This window comes from Magnolia sinica, chromosome 8 (assembly GCF_029962835.1).
Source record: "Magnolia sinica isolate HGM2019 chromosome 8, MsV1, whole genome shotgun sequence".
NCBI classification, from domain to species: Eukaryota; Viridiplantae; Streptophyta; class Magnoliopsida; order Magnoliales; family Magnoliaceae; genus Magnolia; species Magnolia sinica.
Window position 1 is genome coordinate 3,662,846 of NC_080580.1, and position 19,682 is coordinate 3,682,527.

The 19,682-nt window shown below is 39.8% G+C and overlaps 3 protein-coding genes across 3 annotated transcripts; all 3 read left to right on the top strand.

Moving 5' to 3' along the window:
- Positions 1-401: 401 nt before the first annotated feature.
- On the top strand, positions 402-4,579 carry LOC131253789 (probable LRR receptor-like serine/threonine-protein kinase At3g47570). The gene is made up of 2 exons (XM_058254928.1): positions 402-3,087; positions 3,948-4,579. The coding sequence occupies exons 1-2, from the start codon at positions 402-404 to the stop codon at positions 4,388-4,390; spliced, it is 3,129 nt and encodes a 1,042-aa protein (XP_058110911.1). The 3' UTR covers positions 4,391-4,579.
- A 12,074-nt stretch (positions 4,580-16,653) lies between these two features.
- On the top strand, positions 16,654-18,177 carry LOC131253790 (LRR receptor-like serine/threonine-protein kinase EFR). Its single transcript, XM_058254929.1, has one exon. The coding sequence runs from the start codon at positions 16,654-16,656 to the stop codon at positions 17,296-17,298; it is 645 nt and encodes a 214-aa protein (XP_058110912.1). The 3' UTR covers positions 17,299-18,177.
- On the top strand, positions 17,448-19,415 carry LOC131253791 (putative receptor-like protein kinase At3g47110). Its single transcript, XM_058254930.1, has 2 exons — positions 17,448-18,483; positions 19,381-19,415. The coding sequence occupies exons 1-2, from the start codon at positions 17,448-17,450 to the stop codon at positions 19,413-19,415; spliced, it is 1,071 nt and encodes a 356-aa protein (XP_058110913.1).
- The last annotated feature ends 267 nt before the right edge of the window (positions 19,416-19,682 follow it).

The following is a 19,682-nucleotide window of genomic DNA, read 5'->3' on the forward strand; positions in this document are numbered from 1 at the left end:
TTTTAATAATATGTGTGGGCACTTTGTTATGGTTATCTGACGTCTTGACGTGCTTTAACAACCTCTCCTTGCGTTTGCGATTTCAGATCACGGAATGGAGGTCTACATTCAAAGTAATTGTGTGGCCCACAAATCATTCAACCTCCTCATTCTCAGATCACGAAATCTGTTTTCTGGGACAAGCGTGATAAGCGGCTTGGATTTCACAACTTGGTACGTGTGGCTGACAGTGCAGCACGTGTACGTGGCATTTCTCTCACAGCAAATGCACCGTGACGAGGAATCATATCATACTCGACCCGAGGCTGTGCGTTCTCAGTACAAATAGGGAGGGTTGGATGAATGTAGCGATAAGAACCACCCCAAGCGTTTTATTCTCTCTCAATCTATACGTCTAGAGAATGGAGTTACCATATCTGAGTGTTAGGGTATTTTGGTCATTTACCCTACTCCATGCAATCCTTCTCAACTCCTTTTCACAGTCGGAGTCTACAACGGCTTTATTGAGAAATGAGACAGATCGACTAGCATTGCTCGCATTCAAAGACGGTATTTTGGTAGATCCTCTCGGAATCTTGAGCTCATGGAACCATTCTCTCCATTTCTGTCAATGGGAGGGAATCACCTGCAGTCCCCGTCATCAAAGGGTCGCCATCTTAAAACTCAGGGGCCACAGCTTGGTGGGCCACTTATCACCTCACATTGGAAATCTCTCTTTCCTGAGAAGAATCGATCTCTCCACCAACAAATTCCAAGGCCAAATCCCTCAAGAAATCGGCCGTTTATTCCGTCTTCAGAATCTCAACCTAACTGAAAATTCATTCCAAGGAGAGATTCCATCCAATCTGAGCCACTGCTCAGAACTCGTAATCATTCACATCGACCGGAATCAGCTCGTTGGAGAGCTTCCTGCTGAGCTTAGCTCTTTGTCGAAGCTCATTTTCCTTTCTGTCTTGATCAATAATCTCAGTGGAAGCATCCCATCTTCATTGGGGAATCTTTCCTCTCTCATGCTTCTTGATCTAGCGAGTAACAATTTGGGCGGGCAAATTCCAAACCAGCTTGATCAATTGCCAGGCATGATCTATTTTCAAATATCTGGAAATCAGTTATCAGGTACGATTCCACCATCGATGTATAATCTCTCATCCATCCAGCTCTTTAACGTGGCAATTAACCGTCTACATGGAAGCATTCCTTCCAACCTTGGCCTGGCTTTTCCACACCTGGAAGAATTTCTTATAGCAGGAAACCAATTCACTGGAACGGTACCAATTTCATTGTCCAATGCTTCAAGTCTCCAAACCGTTGATATTAGCAACAACAACTTTAGTGGACCCATGCCTGCGAATCTAGGAAGTCTTTTGGGTCTCCAGCGTTTCAATATCGAGAGAAATCAGCTTGGAAGCATGGAAGGTGATGACCTGAGCTTCCTCACTTCACTGACCAACTGCACCAATTTAAAAATCATAGCTGCTGCTACTAATAATCTCTATGGTGAGTTGCCCGGCTCCATTGCTAATCTCTCGACAGGGCTAAATATGCTGAGTTTAGGAAGAAACAAGATATTTGGAATCATTCCCAAGGGAATTGGGAATCTCGTCAGCTTGTATGCTTTGTTTCTGCATGAGAACTCCTTGAAGGGTACTCTTCCAGATGCTATTGGGAAGCTTAGCAAGTTGCAAGCCTTGAGTCTCCAAACAAATAAATTTTCAGGGAAAATCCCACCTTCAATTGGCAACATCAGTCGATTGAGCGTTCTTGAGTTGAACAAAAATGATTTCCATGGAAGCATACCATCAAGTTTTGGAAATTGGGGATTTATGGAAAGAATGTTCATTGATGAAAATAAACTCACTGGTGCCATACTGAAACAAGTCGGTGCAATTGAAATCAACCTGTCTCGTAATTCATTTACTGGGTCTCTCCTGCTGGAAGTTGATAACTTGGTAAACATTCAGGGAATTGATATCTCAGAGAACAAACTATCAGGTGAAATTCCAGATACATTGGGAAATTGTCAAAGCCTGGAGTTGCTCTATATGAATGGCAACTTGCTTCAGGGAACCATTCCGGAGTCTTTAAGGACATTGAAATCTATCCAAAGGCTAGATCTTTCGCGCAATAACTTTAATGGGCAGATTCCAAAGTATTTTGAAGAATTTCTTTTCTTGCAGTATTTGAATTTGTCGTTTAATAATTTCGAGGGTGAAGTGCCCAAAGGAGGAATCTTTAGAAATGCCGGTGCAATTTCAGTTGAAGGAAATAGCAAACTCTGTGGAGGTATACCAGAACTACAATTGCCAGGGTGCCCTAAGCAAGCTTCTAAGAAACAAGGAAAGCCTCTTGCTCCCAGAGCAAAAGTCACAGTCATTACTGTGGTTTTGTCTTCGTTTCTCCTGTCGTGTATCGTTGCAGCTCTTTATTGGAGAAGAAATTCTCCAAAGAAAGCTTCTTCTCCATCTTCCACACAGAATCAGTGGTTACAAGTTTCTTATGAAGATCTCCTCCAAGCAACAGATGGGTTTTCTTCAGCAAATTTAATTGGTGTGGGAAGTTTCGGTTCTGTATATAAAGGACTTCTAGAATGCTTTGAAACACTTGTTGCAGTGAAGGTACTCAACCTCCTACAGCAAGGAGCTTTTAAGAGTTTTGCAGCTGAATGCGAAGCTTTAAGAAACATCCGACATCGAAATCTTGTCAAGATCTTAACGGTTTGCTCGAGCATTGATTTTAATGGCAATGATTTCAAAGCTCTAGTGTTTGAGTACATGCCTAATGGTAGTCTGGAGAAGTGGTTGCATCCAAATGTAGATGAACAACCTCAATTGAGGAATTTGAATCTTACACAAAGGCTGAATATAGCCATTGATGTGGCTTTGGCATTAGATTATCTTCATCATCATTACCAAACACCAATTGTTCATCGGGACCTAAAACCAAGCAATGTTCTTCTTGATGATGACATGGTTGCCCATGTGGGTGACTTTGGTTTAGCAAGGTTCCTCTCTGAAGCTGCAGAAAGTTGCTCTCAAAATCAGACCAGCACATCTGGGATTAAGGGATCTATTGGGTATATTCCTCCAGGTAAGGATTTTAGTCCTTTATCTTTTTATTTTTATTCATTTATCTTGCAAAATGATTGGTAATTTCCATATATTAATATTATGGTGAAGCTTGTTAAGAATGAAGTGCATGAAAACAATCAAATCAATGGATATTTCTACATACATTACTGCATTAAATACAATAATAACAGAATTAAACTCTTGATAGGAAGAAACCCAAAAGATGGAAGAATGTGACAAATGTGATTTTAATTTAGTGGTGATAAGCTACAGCTAGTTACGAATTGAAAGTATGGATTTCTCTCTTGGGACCAAGTGGTCCCACTTGTCCCACTTATGATGAACAAAATAGAAGGAATGCCTGTTGATCATCCATGACTCAAAAATAACTTTGAATGTTACAATTGAGATCATGCACTTTTGTGAATGGTGGTGATTATCCCATCAAACTGATTTAGTGGGCATCAACAATTCATGATAGACCTTCTTATCCAAGGGTAAATGATGATTAAAAGTTGGCTAGATTGGCCCCACATTGATTCACACTATAATTAATAAAGTATGAAGAATAGTTACTAGATTATTTCTCTAGCCGTGATAATCTGTGTGAAAACAGAGGATTCTTGTTCTATTTATAGGATATTTTCTTGTAAGGACTATTTGTTGGGTCAAACCATACACTGATCATAATACAAAGATTGAAGAAATATGTTTAGCCAAATTCCTTATTCTCAGATATTCTAAATTTGGGGAGAGGCATAAATGTTAATTATATAAATGAAATATTCCCTCTTTCTCCCTCTCAATATCTAACCACTATTTTTATCTTTCTTTAAATAATTGCTTAACATTCAAATATATGACATTTGTAAATCGTAGAGCATGGGATGGGCAGTAAGGCGTCCACACATGGAGATGTATACAGTTATGGGATCCTTCTGCTCGAGATGATCACTGGAAAGCGGCCAACTGATGACATGTTTAAGGACAATCAGAACCTTCATCACTTTGCAAAGTCGGCTTTTCCCGAACAAGTAATGGAGATTATAGATCCAAGACTCCTCTTAGAAGATGCTGAAGCTATTCAAGACAGTGAAAATCGTAACAATTTGAGAAATAGAATGCATGATTGCTTGGTTTCATTGGTCAGCGTTGGCGTATCATGTTCTGCAAAATCGCCAAAAGAACGAATGAAGATGAGAGACGTTGTCATAGAAATGCATGCAATTAGAGACTTATATCTGGAGGTTGGGATTCACCAACAGAGACAAAATAGGCCCCTACTGTTAGGTGAAGGTTCATCTTACCTCAGTAACTACTAAGACTAGTAGTTACATTGAAGAAGATTCCGATATAAAATAGAACTGTTTGATGTTTTTCTTAAGAAGCTCTAGATATATATTGTTCTGGTGTTGAATCTAGGGGATGACGTTTTATTTTTTTTCTTGTCCTTTCCTTTCTTTAATCTTGTTTTAAACAGAGACTTTGTCGCAGATACAATTATTAGAATCGGCAAATAAAAGGGCCAAGGTGCTTCCCTGTCTATCATGGTTACGATGATTCCGACGGTTTAATTTAGTTACATGATTGCCACGTGTAGAAATGAGTTTTTATCTAAGAACAGCAGGATTCAAGGTGCAACTTGTTGTTTTTTTTTTCACGCTATTTCAGGGTGGGCTTCTTGATACATCGTGCAGTGTTGCCTAAAAGAGCATCCAAGCTGTTTTGGGCCTAGCCCACTATTTGTGGGCTTTGAATCTTTGATTTGGGCTAGCATGAGCTTTGCATATATATACTCATTTGGCCAAATCTGGGCTAAAATTCCTCCGATTAGTGTATGGTTGGGCTCAGTCCAGAAACGCAGGTTGCCCAATGGGTTTGAACCCATAGCTCAATGGCATCCAAGTTGAGTTCATGAGCTCAAGTTTAACCCATCAATTAGAGAAGTAAATGGTCCAGCCTAAGTTGTCCAAGTTTAGACCATGAGCAACCCTAATTTGGTTTGAACAACCATTTGACTTTTAGTAAATGGGGTTAAGCTCATCGCATAAATTAACTGGCATGGTAAATGGGCCGAGCAGCCTTATTTAGATGCTTTTGTAGCTTACATGAGGAGCAGGGCAGCCTAAATTTTTGGGTCACACAATATTCACAATTGGACCACTTGGCATCTCATCTATGGAAATATGTCTCTTCTTCACGTGAAACTATAACTTTTGCTCTTTTATTGAAAATAATATCTGACATAGGGAAGAGCATGAAGGGATAAAGAAAAAGATCACCATCTTTCTCAAGTGAACAAGACCTTAAATCCACAAGACATTATGGCTCTAGAATCCTCGAGAGTTAAGAAAATTTGAAAATACTTTGCAATCGGTTTCTCTTTCAACCAAGATTATAAAGCTTTAAATAATAAATTGAAATCCTAATTAATATTGCTAATACAAATAAATTGAAACTTTTTCAAAAATAGTAAAATTTACCAAAAATAAAAGATTTTAATTTAACTACACAGAATGATTCATGGCATGATAAGAAGCAAACTCTAAGAAAACACCAAATACTAAAACTCTAAGAATAAAAAGTTACGTCCGAGATAAAACTTATTAAAAATAGTTATTTTTTCAAAAAAATGGGAGACTTGAGTAGGAATGAATTGTTTTCTCATGAATTAAACAGAGTGACGTCAGTTAGCCCCATAACGAAATTTCAGTTGAAATTCCTATAACTCATTTCAGATCAAAAGTTATGATTGATTTACGATTTGTGCTTTGAACTGCATTTTTCTTGATCTAGAATGAATTTCTCCAATCCGGATGTGCTTGAGGCCCAATTACATCATGCCCCACGTAAGACTGGGCCCAAATCTGATGGATTACGTCCACTTCCATTTGGACTTTTTTTTTTTTTTTTCGGTCCATCTAAGCAAGAAATAGGTCTGCATCTGCTCTACAACAATATCTCAGCAATGAATTTTACTAGTACTGCCATCTAAAAATACCTTACCATCTATGTTAGCATTTAGGCTCCAAATTGCAATTTTCTTTGTAAGTTGCATTCAAAAGTGACACAATTTCACATTTAGGCTGCTTGCTCAAAAACCAACACAAGAAAGCATTTGCCAGTTCTCCTGGATTTAACTAAATGTTTGCAATTCAACATACATGTTCTTGCAACAAAATGCAGCCTTGGGTTTGTAAGTGAACTTACAATCTTATTAGAAATTATTTTTGTATCTATGGTAGAGTATGGACCGGGCGGTGAGGCATCAACACAACACAAAGGAGATGTCTACAGTTACGGAATCCTTCATTGGAGATGTTCTCCAGAAAGTAGAGGCCCACCGCTGACTCATTTAAAGATCATCTGACCCTTCATCAATTAGCTAACATGACATTTCCCGAACGAGATTGCAGATAAACGGTTGCTCTCAGAAGGAGAAACTATCGACACAGGAAGCAGGTGCTAGGAGTGCTTGGCAATCAAAATCAGTTTATTTTTCTTAGTGGATTTGGCAGACCTGCAATTTGTATCTGCTTCATTTTTGAGACTATGCCCTAAAATAAGCTGTCAAAATGGATGGACGTTGTGGATGTACAACACATACATTTTGATCGGCTCCACGGTCAGGTTCGCGCTCACCTGGTTGGATCCTGGGTCCCAGCTAATCTGCCTCCTGTTCACGACCCGGATCCAGCCAAGTGGGTGTGACACTGACCGTGGGGCCTACCTTGATGTATATCCATGCCATCCATCCACTTTAATAATTTATTTTAGGGCCTGGTCCAAAAATAAAGTAGATAAAATAACTCAGTTGAACAACACTACAGAAATTAGTGGTCATGGGACGTCTGTCATTAAAAACTTCCCGAAGTTGACACCGTAATATTTATGTAATATTTATTTTCCATCCAACCGATAAAGTCATACATAAGGAAAATACAAATACCAGCATGATTCAAAACTTTTGTCGCCTTCAAATGGTGGGAATTCAATCCAATTGTGTGGTCCACCTGAGATTTATATCTGATTCATTTTTGGGAAAAAAAAAAGCTGTGAAAAAGAATGGACGGCGTGGATGTACAACGCATAAATCATGGTTTGCCCTACGGTCAGGAACATACTGACGTGTCTGGATCCAGCCGGGACGCAGCTAAACCGCTTCCCCCAGACCCAGTTCCCATCACAAAGAGTCCATGTGTGATCAAGCTATGGTTGTACATGGAGACTATGGGGAAGTCTAAATTCTCCACTGGGTTTCAATCACAAATTGCTTATGTGTCAAGCTATGGTTGGATAATAAGACCTTAGATTCCAAAAATAATAATAATAATAATAATAATCGAAGGCAGTGACAACCTCTTTGGTCAGAACACTTCTTTTTTTATTACGTAGAACGTGCCATGGATACATTCGTAACATGATTGGACCAAAAGAAGGTGGACTGTAAATTAATCGTAACTTTTGATATGGGTAGCATTATGGGACGTGCAACCTCTCAATCATTACTGAAACGGGTCATCCGAGGTGAACCGACCCATAAAGTGGGTCGCATATGTCCGTTTCGTCATAAAACACACGCTTTCAGATAGAAACAATTTTTTAAGGAAAGTTACTATTTTTAGTAATTTTGAATTTTTTAATATTTTCTTATCTTTAGAGTTTTAGATTTTTCTTCTTTTTTAGAATTAACTTGTAATCATGCTAGGACTCTTCTAGCAAAAGTTTATTTAGAATTTTTATTTTTAGAAATTAGGCTTTAAAAGAGTTTTATTAGAATTAAAATTTTTATTAGACTTAGAATGTTGCTATTTTTGGGAATTAGGAATTTTTTTTACTATATTAATGGTGTAACAGGGACATACATGTCAGGCAATCAATCAATTTATTACAAATTTCTAAAAATTATTCTCTTTTCCTTGTGGTTTGAGGCATATCTATGAGGAGTTCAGAGAAGTCAGTAAATTCAAAATAATTATCTCCCAGAGGAAGACGGTGCTCAACCTCAACACATTGCGTCATTTTCACACTTGATGAAGATGGCAAGCGACTTAGAAAAGCTAGTCTAGCCAACCGTCGACATCTAATGAGAAAATTCTTCTTAAATGGATCCTCGCAATAAGAAAATTGTATATCCACTCATGCAAGCCACGTGTATGGTGGTTAGTGCTAGTTAATTTATATTCTATTTCTTAGAAATTTTACAACACTTGTATGATTATCTACGCCTACCTTGTGAGAGGACTGTTCTCCTGCAAGTCCCTGGTACTAGAATAAGCTTATTTGATAAGGGTTATGCAGGAAGCCAGTTGTAGCCTGTCCAGCAGGGTCTCTTTACGTTGAAAGTTGGACGCCACGAAAACCTGGCTAATCCAACCATTGAGTGAGCCATAGGCAAGTTGGGGGTTTTAGGTTTTGAGGAGTGGTTCATTTATTTTTATTTTTATTTTTTGGCGTGGCTCACATATAGGCTTGATTTTTTGTGCATCTGATAATTCTGGTGGGACCCACTTAATGCATACATTGGATGGGATATATACACCACTGTGGGCCCCCAACAGGCAATAGTATATAAGCAAGCGAATAACTAATTGTACATAAGAGAAAAACTTGTAGAATGGGTTTATTTTACAAGGACCTGTAGAGGCATTTGCATCAACAAATATGTAGGCCATTTTAGAACCTTTTGTACGTGGTCATCCAAAGATTTTATATATATGTGTGTCAACGATGCTCTGATGGACTGCACAAACTCGAACAAGACCATCCGATCAAATGTAGTTTTCAACCCTTTTACCATTCAAAGTGGGGTAAACAAGTTCAATGGTCTCATGGATCCATCATCATTCCACATATTCCAGGGAGGGACGGCTGTAGCATGAGCTATACAATATGATCTCAGGATTCTCAATTTTGAGCAGATTGGTCTTAAAACCATTAAATTTAGTTGACAAGGAAGCATTCCAGTGATTTATGAAGGAGATTGGGCATGATGATGACATGGAGCAGCAAGAACTGGAATATGGTAGAGCCATCTCTCTACAGTACACATGAAAGGGTGATTTACCACTGGTGCCCGACCATATGCAGGCCCAAGCATGGGTAGTTCATGTCTCAAAAGTCACACAAGTTAGACAATCCTATTCATTTGATCAGTGGCCATTATACACTCGTTTGATTAGTGGCCATTAAACATTATTGATGTCTTAAATATGTAAGCAACAAGGTGTCGATGCCATCTAGTAGTTGTCGATGCGATTAACAGATGTTCAATGCCATAGGAAAAATCCAGAAAATTCAATGTTTGTTGTTGGAACGTTTTGGTGTTTTACTCCATGTCATCGAAGGTGTTCAATGCCATTGACAGATCGTCGATGCCATTGAAGTCCCATTGAAAGTGACATCGAGCGCGAAAAAATGCATAAGTGCTAGATTTGTTTCCTATTCCGATTGTGATACTATGTTAACAATGTTTCGGACGAGGGGATATGTACTTCAGTGTCAGAAGACAAAAAGATTTGGCTTAACACTACCTCGAGAGAGTTCAGTGTCAGATCTACCTGACATATGTCTAGATCGCCTAGGGAAAACAAAGCATGGGCAACGTGGGTCTGGCACCCAAAACTTCCTCCAAAACTGTCGTTGCTTGCTTGGAAAATTATTCTCACGGCCATTCCAATCAACATTAGGACCCAAGCCAACGGGATTCACGTGGCTTCCAAATGTAAATGTTGTCGGGACTCTATCCCGAACCAATCGAAAACCATTAACTAGGTTTTCTCCTCGGGTAAGCTGGCATAGATAGTGTGGAACCACTTCTAACCCCCTTCTCCAAGTCCACCCAATCCCCATTGTTTCAGCTGTTGGCAGGGCCTTAATATGGTGGGTGCCAACCAAGCAATCTGACTGACCGCATATTTTAAGGGGCCTTCTTCCCATTCTAATTTTTTGGGAACTTTGGATGTCCAGAAATGAAACCAGATTCAATGATTCCACACCTTCTGCTTCAAAGGTGATTGTCAGAATTCACCGGTGGATTTACTGGATTGGCCCCACGCTTCCCCCAACCAAATATGCAAACAGAGCTTCGAATACAACTTTAATGGGGCTAGGAATGGTCAGCGATAGTCCTTGAGGTCAGTCCGGGTGGTCAGGTGGACGAATCCTAAGAGGGGTTGGATCAAGATTAATGTTGATGGGATAGCCCATGGAAATCCTGGCCTATCAGGAGGAGGCAACGTGGCTAGAGATTGCACAGGTGCTTTCTTTTTTGCCTTCACTTCAAGGTATGAATTCAAATCAAATTCCCGGGCTAAGATTAGGGTTGTCTGGGAGGGCCTGTCCCTTTGCGTGGAGTGACGCTTCTCTAAGGTGGAGGTGAAAAGTGATTCCAAGGCAGTGGTTGAATTAATCAAGGGGAAATCCTCCCCTTCATGGAACATGTGCTACTAGTGGGCAAGGATTAAACACCTCATGAGTCAGTTAGAGGTGTCCATCTCGTACACTGTCCTAGGGAAGCGAATGGGGTGGCTGATGGCTTGGCTCGTAGGGGTAGTAACGGCCAAGCCCATTCTTTGGTTATGTCCACGACAATCATCCCTCAGATGACTAAAGGGTTGTTATTTCTTAATAGAGTGGGGTTGGGAAATCTGAGGGTGGTATGATTGCTTCATTTTGGTCGCGTCTAGTTTTCACGTTTAGTGTGTATTTCTCACGGTAGACGGGCCTTTCCCCTTTTTATTGTGGGGTCCACCCAAAGTTCCTCCTGTAAAGCTTTCATTTTTTTGAATGAAAGATGAGATTTACACACACACACACACACACACACACACACACACACACACACACACACATATATTGCAAGGAATTTATGTGCGAGACTTCATGGAAGCCATAAGATGAGAAGAGCGGCTGGGATTCAACTGCATTGAGAGAGGAAGAGTCTTTAAAAAAAAAACTCTCTCCTACACTCACGTAGACACTCCTGGAATTGATTTCACGCAAAAGCCTTTGGTTGGAAGATCCTACACAAAGATTTTGTGTGGGGCCCACTATGATGTTTGTGATAAATCCAACCCGTTCATTTGTTTTTCGAAATCATTTTAGTACATGCAACAAAAAATGAGGAGGATACAAAAATTAAATGGGGCACATGAGAGGAAACAATGAAGATTTAGTGACCACCATTGAAACATTCATATGGCTACAAAAGTTTTGTATCGGTTTATGTTCTTGGTTTTTTAATTTCATCTCAGTGAAAATGACATTATAGACGGTTTGGATGGAATATAAACATTAAGGTTGAGCCTACGAAGGTTTCAAAGGTAAGCATTCCTTTCCCCACTACTTCATCTGGTATGGCTCACTTGAATTTTGCATCCTCCTCATTTTTGGTATAATGTCCTAAAATGATATCTAAAAATGAATGGACGGGTTGGATTTCACACAAAGATCATAGTGGGCCCCACAAAATCCTTAGGCAGATATTCATGTGAAAGGTTTTAGCAAGAAATATGCCTCCCCGGGTTTGGGTTTGGGAAACAGATTGGCTACTCCCCGGCCACCGGCCAATGGGAGGTGGTAGGTGCTATGTGGGCCCCACCATGATGTATGTGTTTCATCTATGCCGTCCATTTGTTTTTCCATCTAATTTAAAGGGTTGAGCCCAAAATTGAAGCATATCCAAATATCAAGTGGATCATGCCAGGGGAAAAAGCGAGGAGAGTGATTTCCACCGTTGAAACCTTGTTAGGACCCCATAGTGATGTTTATTTGTCATCCAACCTGTTCATAAGATCATATAGACATGGATGAAAGGAAAACAAAAATATAAACTTGATCCAAAACTTATGTGGCCCCCAAGAAATTTTCAACAGTAGAAGTTCAATTCAATTGTTTCATGTGGTGTAGTCCATTTGAACATTGTATATATTTTATTTTTGGGATCAAGCCGTAAATTTATCTGGGGAAAATGGATGGACAAAGAAGATAAAATACATAAATCATAGTGGACCTCACACAGTTTACTCAGTAAGCTAAGCAATCCCCTTCCGTCTAGGAGAAAAGCGAATTGGCTAGTGTACCACACACCAGCTATATAGCTGGTGTAGATACGTATCGCGCGAAGACAAGCGCCGACCCTTCTCGAGCTCCAAGTTGCACTAACGATACAAAGGAGATCAAAGTTACATGGCCCCACAATGATTTATTTATTATATCCACACCGTTCATACATTTTTCGAGATCAATTTAGACAATTAAACAAGAAAAAGAATTATATAGCGAGGACAATGATTTTCCCGGTTAAAAATTTCGTAGGGTCAACCATAACGTTTATTTTCCATCCAATTTATTAATAAGATCACAAATATATAGATGAAGAGGAAAAACAAATTTCATATTGATCAGAAACTTATGTGACCCCCAAAAGGGTTTCAATGGTAGACGTTCAATCCCCAACTATTTTTTACGGTGTGGTCCACTTGATCTTTATATATGTCTTATCTTTCGGCTCAAGCCTTAAGACGAGCTTGCCAAACAGATGGACGTTTTGGATATAACACATACCTCTTGATGGGACCCACAAAACTTGTTGATGTTAATACACCAACTATATAGCTAGTGTGTGGTACACCAGCCAATCCGCTTCCATCTAGGAGTGGGACGTGGATTACCTAATGAGAGGTTGAGTAGCTGAAGTGACGTCACCAAGTTATGTGGGTCCCACCATGATGTATGTATTATATCCACACTGTCCATCCATTTTGAGAGATCGTATTATGGCATTATCCAAAGAATGAGGCAGATCAAAAGCTCTAGTGGACCCCACCATAGAAAAAAGTGGGGAGAGTGATGCCACGGTTAAAATCATCCTAAGGCCCCACTATACTGTTTATTTGAAATCCAATTTGTTAATTAGGTCATATAGACCCATATGAAGGGAAAAAACAAAGATCAGCTTGATCCAAAATTTTTATGGCCCCCAAAAATTTTTTAATGGTTGACGTCCATTCAAAATTGTTTCTTGTAATGTGGTCCGCTTGAGATTGGGATATACCCCTTTTTTGGTCTCATACCATAAAATGATCTAAAAAAATGGATAGACGGCATAGATGAAACGCATACATCATAGTGGGGCCCACATAGAACCAACCACCCCATTGGCTAGTGGCGGAGGAGTAGCCGGTCCGTTTCCCAAACCCAAGGGACACGGATGTCCTGCTAAAGCCTTTCCCACATTGATCCTGTGGAAGGATTCTATGTGGGGCCCATTGTGATCTTTGTGTGAAATCCAACCCGTCCATTCATTTTTAAATATCATTTTAGGACATTATACCAAAAATGAGGAGGATCCAAAATTCAAGTGGGCCATACGAGATGAAACAGTGGGGAAAGGAATGCTTACCATTGAAACCTTCGTAGGCTCTACCTTGGTATTTATATTTCATCCAAACCCTTTATAAGGTCATTTTCACTGAGATGAAATGAAAACACCAGGAACATAAACCAATACAAAACTTTTATAGCCATATGAATGTTTCAACGGTGGTCACTAAATCCCCACTATTTCCTGTCATGTGGCCCATTTAATTTTTGGATCCTCCTCATTTTTGGTCGCATGTCCTAAAATGATTTCGAAAAACGGATGGATGGGTTGGATTTATCACAAACATCATAGTGGGCCCCACACAGAATCCTTGTACAGGATCTTCCAACGAAAGGCTTTTGCGTGAAATCCTCTTGCAATTCCAAGAGTGTCTCCATGAGTGCAGGAGAATCCTTAGAAGGGTCTCTTGCGGTGGGAATTGGACCGCAACAAGGTATCTTGCGAGATGGATCGCAGGAGACCGTTACTCTCTCTCTCTCTCTCTCTCTCTCTCTCTCTCTCTCTCTCTCTCTCTCTCTCTATATATATATATATATATATATATATCGTGGTATATCATGGATGTAATCAGAATTTGGGTAGGTAAATAAGTGTTTTAGGCTTTCTAATTTGTTCATAAGGATTTCAAGGGCATAACTTGGGCTTGTGGAGTATATTTGAAGCTTGTTTGAATCAATAATCTCTATCTCTTGTAATTTCTGCTTTCATAGTGTATTACTTGTCGTTTTGTGCATTGCTTTTTTCACGTATAAAATTTAAATTGTTTGTGTTTGAATTTGCTTGTGAGATTGGTTGTACTTTGCTTGATTCAACTCTACGTACCTACGTGGTTCCCCAACATTAAATACATGGTGGAAAAGAAATACAGTGAACGGTCAAATAGGCAGGGGATGAACATTTAAAAAAGAAGAAGAAGTAAAGATAGGCATATCTCATGGGTTTTATTTTTAAAATGTGAGCCAACGGTAGCATTGCTAGTAGGGCAGACCCCACAAATACATCACTCTACCACATGGCTTCACCATATTCCAGGACTTCAAGCTCTACTATAGTATTTCCCTCTTCAACCTCGTTCCATGGATGGAAATTTTAAATCCATACATAAATGTGACATTGTTTATCTCTAATTACTCTGTATACGTGTTACATGTCACAACATATATACCACATGTGCCCATGCGCTTACGTGCACCTGTGCCACCATTCCCTTCAACTACCAACTACCACCATTATACCTTCAACTACCACAGTTATTTTGATTGGTTGACTTAAATGCAAGCTCTTGAAATTTTCCGTGAAAAATGCCCAACTATTCAAGGAGTGATGACGACCTATCTAAAGATAGAACGAAGAATGAGGTGGTAAGGGCCCCACAGTAACCTCATGGTAAGGGCCCCAGCGCCGTGGGTGAGGACTGGGTCTCACCTAATCCGCTCTCAGACGCGACTTAGCTACGCCCGAAACCAGCAACGTGGGTGGTATGCGATTTGGCTATTGATGGTGTCGGTGTTGTGGGCCCTACCATGATGTACCTGTTTTATCCAGTCCGTCTATTCATTTTTTCAGATCATTGTATGGATTGATACCAAAAATGAGGGAGATCTAAATCTCAGTGGACTACACCACAGGAAACAGAAGTGATTGAATGTCTACCGTGAAAAACCTTGAAAGGGTCCACATTATTTTTTATTTGACATCCAACCGGTTGATTATGTCATACAGAACTGAATGAAGAAAAAAAAAAAACAAATATTAGCTAATCCAAAACCCTGAGAGGTTTTTAATGGTGAGCCTTAAATCAACATTGTTTCATGTGATGTGGTTTACTTGCTATTTAGATTTACTTCATTTTTTGAATCGGACCATAAGATCATGGGAAAACATAAATGGACGGCATGGATGAAACAAATAGATCATGGTAGGGCCACATAGCACCAACCATTAGCCATTGGCCAGTCGGAGGGAGATTAGCCAGTGCTAGTCGGTGTTCGTCTGTAGTGCCTTGACGGCACTAAGTTCTGTGAGTCCTACCATAATGTATGTGTTGAAATCGGATTGCGTACTGAGTTACTCAGTACATTAAGTACTTAGTAAACTCAATTGGGCCTACCTTGAATGTACGTGGTCTATCCACCCCATCCATCTATCCATCCGTTTTTCCATCTAATTTAAGGGGTTCTTCTCAAAATTTAAGCATATTCAAAGATCAAGTGGATCATACCACAGGAAACAGTGGGATAATGATTTCCACCATTGAAACCTTTCTAGGCCTCACAGTGATGTTTATTTGTCATCCAACCTGTTCATAAGATCATGTGGACATGAATGAAGGGAAAACACAAATATAAGCTTGATCCAAAACTTTTGTGCCCCCAAGATTTTTTCAAGGTATACGTTTCAATTCAATTGTTTCCCATGGTGTGGTATATTTTAACATTTGATATGCTTAGATGTTGGGGTCATGCCTAAAATAATCTGGTAAAATGGATGGACGGAGCTGATAAAACACATAAATCATGGTGGACCTCACAAAGTTTACTCAGTAAGCTAACTCATTTTTTAGGTATGAACCCATCAATGAGGCAGAACCAAAGCTTAAGTGACCACCAGTAGAAAGCAGTGGGAAGAGTAATTCGTACCGTTGAAAGCTTCTTATGGCCTACTGTGATGTTTGTTTACCATTCAATCTGTTACTAATCACATAGGCCTTGATGAAGGGAAAAAAACAAATATCACATTGATCCAAAACTTCTATGACTCCAATAAGTTTTCAATAGTTAACATTCAGTCCAATTGAGATTCAGATCTGTTTTAGTTTCAGGTTCAAGCCCTAAAACGATTTCTCAAAATGGACGGACGGATTGGATATAATATATACATTATGGTGGGACCCACGGAATCTAGTGACGTCAACACACTACCATGCAATCCGCTTCCGTCTACAAGAGTTACGGATCCTCTGTTTGCGTCAAGTGTGGTTGTTGCAATCTAATTGTACCGTGTGATTGTGTATCGCTGACTGAGATTGACCAATCAAGGAGGAAAAAAGCAGGAAAGTCGTGGTTTTGGCAAACAGAGGATCTGTATTCGAGTTACAAATATTGTGTGTTTTTTTCTTCTTCATCATCCCATCTCCTATCTACGTAATGGAATTCCCACGTTCCAATCTCAGGGTATTATGGTCATTTATCCTCTTCCATGCAATCCTCCTCTCGTCTTTCAACCCCTGCTTCCTCGGCATTTACATTGAAAAACGAGACAGATCGACTCGCATTGCTCGCATTCAAAGATGGTATTTCTGAAGATCCTCTCGGAATTTTGAGTTCATGGAACGATTCTCTCCATTTCTGCGAATGGGTGGGAGTCACCTGCAGTCGCCGCCATCATCAAAGGGTCACGAGCTTGAACTTCAGGGACCACAGCTTGGTGGGCCACTTATCACCTCACATTGGAAATCTCTCTTTCCTGAGAAGAATCGATCTCTCCACCAACAAATTTCGAGGCAAAATCCCTCAACAAATCGGCCATTTGTTCCGTCATCAGATTCTCAACCTGACTGATAATTCACTCCAAGGAGAAATTCCATCCAATCTGAGCCACTGCTCAGAACTCATAGCCATTCACATCGAGCGGAATCAGCTCGTTGGAGAGCTTCCTGCTGAGCTTGGTTCTTTGCCAAAGCTCATTGCTCTTAACCTCCGCATCAACAATCTCAGTGGAAGCATCCCACCTTCGTTGGGGAACCTTTCCTCTCTTACGACTCTTCTTCTAACATCTAACAATTTCGATGGTCAAATTCCAAACCAGCTTAGTCAATGGGCACGCATTATCTTTTTGCAATAGCTGCAAATCAGTTATCAGGTACGATTCCACCTTCGATTTATAATCTCTCATCCATCCAAGTGTTTAGTGTGGCAGCTGACCGGCTACATGGAAGCATTCCCCCCAACCTAGGCCTTGTGTTTCCACACCTGCAACAGATTTCTGTAGCTATGAACCAATTCACTGGAACGCTGCCAATTTCATTGTCCAATGCTTCAAGTCTCGAATTAGTTGATTTTAGCTCCAACAGTTTTCGTGGACATGTGCCTTTGAATCTAGGAAGTCTTTCGGGTCTCTACCTTTTCAATATAGAGAAAAATCAGCTTGGAAGCAGAGAAGGTGATGACCTGAGCTTCCTCACTTCACTGACCAACTGCACCAATTTAAAAGTCCTATCTGTTTATTTTAATAATCTCTCTGGTGAGTTGCCCGGCTCCATTGCTAATCTCTCGACACAGCTAGAGATTCTGTTTCTACGAGACAACGAGATATTTGGAACTATTCCCCAAGGAATTGAGAATCTTGTCAGCTTGTATGCTCTGCATCTGGGAGAGAATTCCATGAAGGGTACTCTTCCAGATGCTATTGGGAAGCTTAACAAGTTGCAAGCCTTGAATCTCCGTCGAAATAAATTTTCAGGGCAAATCCCACCTTCAATTGGCAACATCACTCGATTGAGTATTCTCCTCTTGGATGGAAATGATTTCCATGGAAGCATACCGTCGAGTTTTGGAAATTGGGGATTTTTGGAACAACCGTTCATTTCTCAAAACAAATTCAATGGTACCATACTCAAACAAGTTGGCGCAGTTAAAATCAACATATCTGGTAACTCATTCACTGGGAATCTCCTGCTGGAAGTTGATAACTTGGAAAATATTAGTGAAATGGACGCCTCAGAGAACAATCTATCAGGTGAAATTCCAGATACGTTGGGAAAGTGTCAGAGCCTGGAGTTGCTTTATATGCATGGCAACTTGCTTCAAGGAACCATTCCAGAGTCTCTAAGGAATTTAAAAGGCATCGAAGAGTTAGATCTTTCGCGAAATAACTTGTCTGGGCAGATTCCAAAGTATTTGGAAGAATTTCATTTCTTACAATATTTGAATTTGTCATTCAATAATTTCGACGGTGATGTGCCTAAAAGAGGAATCTTTAGAAATGCCAGCACAATTTCAGTTGTCGGAAACAGCAAACTCTGTGGAGGTATTGTTATATTTTGTTTTAAAATAATATTAAAATTTGAATTTTTAAATTTTCGGTCATTTCCTTCCGCATTTGAAAAGTTTTGGTACTTTTAAGTTGTGGGTTTTGTCCCACATCAGATTTGACAAAGTAAATTATCTTGTTTATAAGATAGTCTTTTTGCCTAGAGCTTAAGCCCCTTTCAGGGGACATGTGAATTTGGTCTTGTGGGGGGCTATGCCAATAGCTTTAATCTATGCCATTGACCACACGCGCGTGCGCGTGTCGAGCCGAGTCCGTGGGCGCGGGTGCGGTGTGAGTGTACTCGCATGGGTGTGTGTATGGGTACTCGCAGGACTGTATGTGCGAAAGTTTACTCGCACTTGCGCTTTTTCGTTTTAAACCAGAGATACATCTCTTCCGGTTGGTCGCTCCTGTTGGGTTTAAACCCAACGGACCTAACCTTTTGTAAAGGGTGCTTATGCACCACTTTAGAGTCTATATAAATACTACCGATTCCAGTTTCAAACATAAGAAAAATTCTTCTCTTATAAAACGCTATTTGATATTCGGTTTTAAGCATTTTTCTATTGAGTTGATCGCTGAGTCAAATCAGCACTTTCAAATTAAATTGCAAGTGGTTCAAGCCCGTGTACAGTGAGTGCACCGGTGGGACCGGGTCATAGTCGTTGTATCCTAGAGGTCGATTGCTTTGGAAACCTGTTACACTTGGGACGCTGTTCAAGGGGAGCAAATTTGGTTTCAAGCCGAGTGACTCAGTCACACCTTAACTCAATTTAATAAGTTCTTCTTTCTCAAAATTTTATTTTTCTTTTTCGGTTCTCGATTTTAATAGTCTATTTAATTCAACCAAATATTTAAACAATCTTAAAATCGAATTTTTGTTGAATTACATAGACTATGGCTACAGTAACAATAAATGCTTCTGTTGAGTTAGCCAAAATCGAACCGTTCTTTGGGCAATCATTTAAACGGTGGAAACAGAAACTGATGTTCGCTCTGACCACCCTAAAAGTTTCATACATTTTATCTGAATCATTTACTATAGATCCAGCAAATCAAACTGAAGTAACAGATGAAAATAATTGTAAAAACTATATTCTAAATTCTTTATCCAATGAACTATATGATGTGTATGCTTCTTACGTGTCTACTAAAGACATATGGACTGCTTTGGAAAAGAAATACATATTAGAAGA

Excerpts from the sequence above, each read along its gene's own strand:
- LOC131253791 (XM_058254930.1), top strand. The coding sequence starts at position 17,448 with ATGAACCAATTCACTGGAACGCTGCCAATTTCATTGTCCAATGCTTCA. Across the intron at positions 18,484-19,380 it reads AAACAGCAAACTCTGTGGAG|ACTATGGCTACAGTAACAAT; the intron begins GTATTGTTATAT and ends TGAATTACATAG.
- LOC131253790 (XM_058254929.1), top strand. The coding sequence starts at position 16,654 with ATGCAATCCTCCTCTCGTCTTTCAACCCCTGCTTCCTCGGCATTTACA.
- LOC131253789 (XM_058254928.1), top strand. The coding sequence starts at position 402 with ATGGAGTTACCATATCTGAGTGTTAGGGTATTTTGGTCATTTACCCTA. Across the intron at positions 3,088-3,947 it reads TATTGGGTATATTCCTCCAG|AGCATGGGATGGGCAGTAAG; the intron begins GTAAGGATTTTA and ends TGTAAATCGTAG.